The sequence below is a fragment of the Notothenia coriiceps genome, unplaced genomic scaffold (assembly GCF_000735185.1).
Source record: "Notothenia coriiceps isolate Sejong01 unplaced genomic scaffold, NC01 NC01_scaffold00037244, whole genome shotgun sequence".
Lineage (NCBI taxonomy): Eukaryota > Metazoa > Chordata > Actinopteri > Perciformes > Nototheniidae > Notothenia > Notothenia coriiceps.
In genome coordinates this window covers 21,385,109-21,392,550 of record NW_011369945.1, presented here as the reverse complement: position 1 = coordinate 21,392,550, position 7,442 = coordinate 21,385,109, and the positions used below count along the sequence as shown (strand labels likewise).

The following is a 7,442-nucleotide window of genomic DNA, read 5'->3' as shown; positions in this document are numbered from 1 at the left end:
GCGTGATGCCTGGCTCAACTCAAACAACACAACTTCAGGATGGGCTATTGTGTATGGACCGCGTGTGTACAACAGATACAACCCCTGCCTAGAGAAAAGGAAGGGACTTAAGAACAAGAGCATCAGCTGTTTACCAAAGTCGAATGAGAGTCATTTTCAAGCTTTTCAGCCCGTTGTGCAAATAATATTATCTACCACAGTTGATAATAACATGCGATGATTCGATGTTCCATTGTATTCCAGTAGTGGTGATGATTTAAAAAGTTTGATACGTGAAGCAGGGGAAACATTAAGAGCCACTAAGGGCTTGAACTTAGTATTAGGAACCGTATCTGCATTTCCAAAGCTGGGCAGAGTAAATGTCTTGCGCGCGACCAACAAATGAAAATTCGAGTTCTGTTTTTGCTGGGATTCAGGTGCTTTAAAATATTAAACATTAAAACTACTAATAAATATAATACTCTTTCACAAGATCAGAAAATGTTGTTAGTTATCGATTTGGAACGTTTCCTGTGTGGTTACAAATAAATTGATAGTGTCAAGTGAGTGCCGAAAGAAACCTGTACGAAAAGACGTTTAGGCTGTTATTCCTGGCTCACTAAGTATGAATGCAGAGAAACAGCACAAGTGACGCAAATTTTATATGGGACTGTGTTTGTAGCCTGTATGTATGTATGTATGTTATGTATGTATGGTATCTGAGTATGTATGTATGTATAGTATGTAGTATGTATGTATGTATGTATTATGTATGTGATGTATCGATGTATGTATGTATGTATGTATGTATGTATGTATGTATGTGATGTGTGTGTACCTGTGCTCAGACCGCGCAGCCTGCTCCGCATGCTGTACTGCGGTCGGGCTTGTAGCTGAGGAGGCATGTCACTGTGCAGGAGGAGGGGTAGCAGGCTGCCGGCAAGGAGCCTCCTCTTCCACATTACACTCTGCATGGAAGAACACATATTTACAGATAAGGCAGTAAACAGGCGGTTATTTTTGAGTGGAGGAAAGCACATCTCCTACTGACCGCTGACTCTTCCCCGCTGGCGGGCAGTTGCTGGTTCCTGTCAGAGACGTCTGGCTAAAGGATGTCCGACATGCGAGCAGAGCTTAGCGGCTTAGCTGCCAACAGGGCTCATCCCTGACATAGGCTCCACCTGATCCTGGACAGAAAGTGCAAAAACAGGTCATTCAATTAAAGTTACCAATTACTTAACAAGCAGCTTCTGGCAGCTAGGATGACATGGAACCCTTTGTGAGGATTAGGTATGTTTACAGCAGCAGGGTGGGGAACCTTCTGCGCCCCGGGCCCGTGTACGCGACCACGAGACCATTTGGATACGGCCCCTCGAGGTAATTTATAAAAACACACGCAAAAAGAGAAAGAAATTAAGAGAAATCTAGACCGCCAAAACAATTAAACAAGCGAGGGGGCATGTTTTTCCTGCGCCCTCAGCACAACACGAGCCATAACGTGGTATATGTCTCGTCTGACAGGGCTGTAGAGCTGGATGGAGAGGCACCGAACGCCGCTCCGGCCACTTCAGAAATGGTCAGAGCTACTCTTAAGGAGGCCGCGTACACATGCCGCAGTTTCTGCGTGGCTGGTGTCTTTTAGTTGAAAGCCAGTGGCGGATCTTTCATCTGTCGTACTGATCATACAGTCAATTAACTTTGTTGTTATTAAGCATGCTGGGTTAGCTAGCTATGCTAACGAATATAAGGAAGCTTTTTCTCCAACCAGTGAGGTAAAGGCACATCTTTATATGATCATTATGGTTATAAAAAATAAGAGAATAAAGTAAACAGGTATAAAATACTATATGACAGTAAATATTTTTTTTAATTAATAAACAAGAATACAGTTTGAAAGGGGAGTGATTTGTAAAATATCCATAAAGAAAAAGTAAATCTGATTACAGTTCTGTTTCATATGGGTGTTGAGAGATGTATCCATAGATCTCCTAATGTTGCTCTCAAAGTGCACCAGATTGATGCTTTTAACTTCAACTTTAAAAAAAAAAATGTATCATATTATCACACATGTAGTACATTGACGTAACCAGTGTCTTTTGTCAACGCTGCAGGCTTACATGCACAATATCTCATTTTACGACCACAAGTAATCTGTCAATCAAAACAAGTACAAAAGACAATCTTGAAGTAGCATGGGATCGTAGAATTAGCTTTCCTCGCCACTGTTGCATCAGCCTTTTCTTCTATGGTTAAAAATAAAGAAGATTCAAAAAGTATATTATAAAATTGTGGCTTGAAACGAGATGAAAAAACGATTTATGACAGTTTCTGGAAGGTGATTCCACAACATTACAGGCGACCACATGAAACAGAAAGCTACCTTGATGAAAAATAAACATTTCTGTCGGATGTAAAGCTGTATGAAACCTTTGTGATAATGTAAGAACACAACTCGAAAATATAAAAAGTATAACATATAACAAATATAACGTAGGTCTAGACAATTGTAGACATTTTATTGCAGCTGTTTCACTCACATAGGCATCGTCACAGGTCTGGATGGTGTGGTGGCGCTGCAGCTGTCCACGGGACCTGTAGGTGTCAGGCTGGGGAGCCCGCGAATAACCAACACCATTATGGTCAGGCACCTCCATGGCCTGCCCCTGGGGCCTGCACTCCACATGTTCAGATTCTGAGAAAAGAGAAAGACACTGATTATACCATGTAATGATTTTTCATTTCGGCGAACAAAAGGTTATTCAGTGTAGACTCCAAGTGGTTGTTTTGACACCTAGTTTCTTGACTTATCACTGCAGAGCCCAAACATATTTAGTTTTATATAATATAAAATAGAGCATCTCTATATTTGAGAGGCTGACAATTTTGGCATGAAAAACAACTGAGGATTCATTAATTATCAGTTACTTTTCTGTTGGTCCACGTAAAGAATGAAAAGTCATTGCTGCAGCTTTAGAGGTCAAACACTGGACTATTCTGTGTTTATAACAGAAAAGTATTTTTGCTCACCTACTTAGTCTGATAATACCATTGTGTGATTCTTACTTTCTAATGTTTATCTCTATTAACTGGCTTTCACATCTTTGCTAGACTTGTTAAAAGTCCTTATTAAGAAGATTGTATGCGATGTTGTTAGTTACAATCTATGAGCACCACCAGTTCATCTTCTGTTGAACTGAGAACTTCCTGATACTGTCTCCCTAACTTCCAGAATGCTCCGTTCCTTATCGCCAAGCTTGACTCCCCCTTTTCTCCTCCCTGTGTTTAAATATGCAACGTGAACTCTATTCTGTCTTCTACTCGGTAGACAGTATGCTCTAAGTACGAACTGAACTTTCTTGCAAAAAATTAAATATGATAAAGACACTTGAATGGTTATATTTCCACATTGGACAAATTCAAAATGCCCAAAACATGTCTTACCTCTAGTTGCTGGAGCGTTCCTTATGTATCCACCCTGGCTGTGTGTAGGGGAGGTGTAGGGGGGGGTGCCTCCTTGGGGCGGCCCCAGGAGCTCATGACCGTCTCCTGCCTTGGCCAGCAGGCCCTCGTGTGGGTGGTGGTAGCTCGCCGGCACCTCGTCCTCCTCCATGCTCTCGGAGTGGGGTAAGCTGGGGCAGGGTGCCTGGGCCGGGTGCTGCTGCGGCTGCACCTCTGGGGGTCGAATCTGGAGCAGGTGGTGGTAGTGTTGGCCCCCAGGGGCCCCCTGCGGTGCCTGCGGCTCCAAGGTCTCACCCTGGCTTAGCTGGCGGAGAAGCAGCATCTCGCCGTACTCTTGAGGGGACCCGCTGGGTGGGCTGGGGGCCGCTTGGCACGGCCGGGGGCTGTGCCTCTTCAGCAGGGCAGCCATGTCCTGGGGGGGGAGCCTGGGGTCGCAGTGGCCTGTTAGAGAGTGGCGGGGGGACAGAAGGCCCTGCAGGGTGGGAGTGATGTGCTGTTGGGGGGGGCGGTAGTCCAAAGGAGTCGGGGAGAGCAGGGCCTGCTGGAGTGTCGAGGGGGGGCCGTAACCGCCGGCCCCAACTCCCCCATAATCCTCCAGGCCGGGGACTGTGAGGGAGGTGCCCTGCAGGTAGTGGCCGTAGGCGGCCCCCCGGGACATGGCGTCGCCAGAGAAGAGGTGGGGGTTAAACTGCGCCTGGTCATAGGCCGATGTGAAGCGGCCAAGGCTGCGACTGTAGAGGAAAAGGCCGAGGACAATTAGCTGAAACATCAACAACCCTCTTTATAAAAGTGCAAGTAGGCATTTCTTTATTGGCTTTTAGCTTTCACTAATCAACAGGAAGCCTTCATTAAAGCATGGCACAGCCGAGCAAACACTTGAGCTCAATTTCAGGTGAAAGTATTCGCTGAGAGTTCTAAAAACTTTTTCAAGAAAAGGGCACATTTAGATTCATCAAGGTATTAAAGTTTGTGTTTGTTTGCTCTCAGTGAAGACAGTCCTGGTTTAAGGGGACTTCTGAAAACCAGGGGCTACAGGATGACTAATCTCATACCTACTGTTGAGACTGCTGCTACATATACTTCAAAAAGACTGACACCTGAAAACTCACCTAGCTACACTTAGGTGGAGAATTTGTTGAGGATGTCATCTCAGCAAAGAGGATTGGGGGATTTACATACATGATTTGAATACTGGTAACAAATAAAGTCTGGAATCTCTCACATAGAACATCTGGTATGGGCAACAGTATTATTGGCTGAAATGTCCAAATACAATTTGTAGAAAGACAAGAGGATAAAGGAAAAATAAAAAACAGAAAGAGTGAGAAACACATAATGATGAACATAAAAGACAACAAAGAGCATGGAGGTGTCCTAAGAGTGGTGAAGTCATAGAGAGAAATGAAACAAAAGATAAAACAAAACCAAAAACGGAAGAAGACGACAGAAACAGTCCATTGGTAATGTTGGGAGGCTTTGGCCCGCCATCGGGGGGACGTGCTGACAGGATGGGCGGGGTCACCTGTGCATCTCGGCGTTGTCTGCGCTAAGCTGCTTCCCGAGGACTCTGTGCCCAGGCGTGGTCAGAAAGCCGCCCTGTCTCTGTGCTACACCTCCCAGCTCCACCTCCTGAACCTGAATGGTCACCTGTAGAAACAGTCAATATTCGTTATTGATCAGAGATACATGTAGACCAACACTTTTTTGCTTTAAAAAAAATAAATGTTAATATCAGCAAAGAGGAAATGTGATGGGCTTTTTGCAGTCACCTGCTGTTGCTGAGGTACACCCTGTGCCAATGGGACGGTGGGGCGGGCAGAGGCTGCTTGTTGATTGGTTGGTATAGAGACTCGAGACATGCCTGTGGGGGGCGGGCTGCCACTCTGGGCCTGGTACATCGCTGGGGAACCGTGCTGGTACTGCACTTGTGACGGACATACTAGGAGAGGAGGAGAGGAGAGGGGTCATGATCTGTGGCATCATCATACAAATATTCTTTGATTTCTTGAAATTAAATAAAACGTTTAAAATTAAGTTCAGAAAATTGACCCTGAGGAAGTTCAAAGTCTAACATACATTCATTCATGAACCTTTGCCTATTTTCCTTCATTTAGATCCCATCATTTGGTCTTTTTCCAGCAAGAAAAGCTGCTTGGAAGAGTGCTACCTGCATTTATATTACCGCTTTTTAATTAGTTTTTAGGCTTGATACCGATAGGCTATCTCGGTAATTGTTCCGTTAGACTACATTAATCAAATCAGTTGTTATATCAACATATTAATCACAGTTTATTGTGCACTTGTTGAATGATGTGTTTACTCACCTGGTGCCCTTGGTCACAACATATTCATTGCGTCAGCATAAACTAGGCCTTCCAGTACATTAGTCTTTACACAGTGTCGGGAATGAACGCATGTCATTTGTCCGTGTTTGTTAACAGATGACAAGGCCGGTGAGAAATTAAGAGCCTGAATTAGACCCCCAGTGTATCCATTTCAATCCATTTAATTTAAAATAGTACTGACCAAACAGTCAAAAGGGGAGTTTGATAACCAGTCTTCTATTTCTATAATCTTTCAGAAGATTGAGACCAAAGGAAGATGGATCTATACATCTCTAGTCACAACATCAGTTGTTTAGAAGCATTTCCATCACACTCCTGCAATGGAATTACTAACCATGCCCTTGCATCATGCCTGCAGAGCCGGGCGGAGGGCTCTGGTCGGGCTGTCTGAAGAGGTGGTTGCTGGGATGTGTTGGCGGAGGGCTGGAGGGCTGGATATGCAACCTGAGGGAGGAGAGCACAGAGGAGGAGGAGAGAGAGAGAGAGAGAGAGAGATACCACAATGATGTAACACTTCAGTCGATAGCACTGCACCACGGCATCAAGTTCATTGTTCACCACTCAATAGCTGATGAGTAATGTGTAGTGTGTGTGTGTGTGTGTGTGTGTGTGTGTGTGTGTGTGTGTGTGTGTGTGTGTGTGTGTGTGTGTGTGTGTGTACCTCTGGAGCTGGTGGGTTAGATGACTGGGCTGGCTCTCTCCATGGCCTAAAGACAGACCCTGCAGGTAGAGAAACATTTTAATTTGGCGCTGAAATAAATGTAATTATTTTACATTTTCAAGAACCTATTAAAGTTTCATCAAAATATGAGATGAACTCATTACCCCAAAGAGTGAACTTTCAAAAAAGTGTTTTGTGATGGTGGTTATATAAATGTGTTGGTGCCGTTAGACTGCTGTTGTACCTCCCTTCGTAAGGGCAGCAAGCGGGAGAGCAAACTGTTTTTTAGCTGCAGTGAAACTGTTGTTTGTTATTGTGAGTGTTTGTAAGTCTGAACACACTTATTCTACAGGTGGTTTTATATTATTAACAATGTTAGTGTTTCCTCATCTATTATCTGCTACTGAATTTGAACGTTGACATTATGAACCAAGCTTAAAGGCTTTTAAACTCAGTACAGCCCGATTACGTTTGACTGAAACCTTCAGTATTTGATGTTTTCTGACATTTTATAAACTAGACCCTCCAGAAAAACGCGATTCTGCGATCGCAGAATTTACCGCATAATCAGCCAAATGGCGCAGATTTTTAAAAAGCCGCATAATCCCCGCATTTTTCCACACAAAGTTGAGAAGAAAAAAAAGTTAACTCGTCTTGACGTGACGTCATCAGCTCGCGCATCACAGAATGTAAACAACACTGTATAGAGCTCATTTAGCAACGAACATTTCTACTAAAGACCGGGCAAAAAGTGGGGGGAACTATTCTGCACCCCGTGCAACTGTTGTTGGAGCATAAGAGAAAATTGACGGTGGCGACCCACTTTGATTCATTCAAACATTCGAAAATGCTTTCTGCTGCTGCGGACAAGAAAGCCATTCAACTCCCGTTCACCGAGGGATCAACCTCCAAAACCCTTTCGAGGGCTACAAGAAACGAAGTGAGTAGCCTACAAGATTGAAGCTGGTCAGATAACGAACGAGTAAATGAAAACAGAA

At 44.1% G+C, this 7,442-nt stretch overlaps 1 protein-coding gene across 1 annotated transcript in view; it reads right to left on the bottom strand.

The window, feature by feature from the left end:
- Window positions 1-820: 820 nt before the first annotated feature.
- The window catches only part of sik3 (SIK family kinase 3), a 31,580-nt gene continuing 24,958 nt past the window's right edge, over window positions 821-7,442 (bottom strand). Inside the window, 9 exon segments of the mRNA XM_010793871.1 lie at window positions 821-945; window positions 1,031-1,135; window positions 1,137-1,166; window positions 2,517-2,671; window positions 3,421-4,169; window positions 4,961-5,085; window positions 5,208-5,377; window positions 6,118-6,227; window positions 6,445-6,503. Coding sequence (XP_010792173.1) covers window positions 1,085-1,135; window positions 1,137-1,166; window positions 2,517-2,671; window positions 3,421-4,169; window positions 4,961-5,085; window positions 5,208-5,377; window positions 6,118-6,227; window positions 6,445-6,503 — 1,449 coding nt within the window. The 3' untranslated portion in view covers window positions 821-945; window positions 1,031-1,084.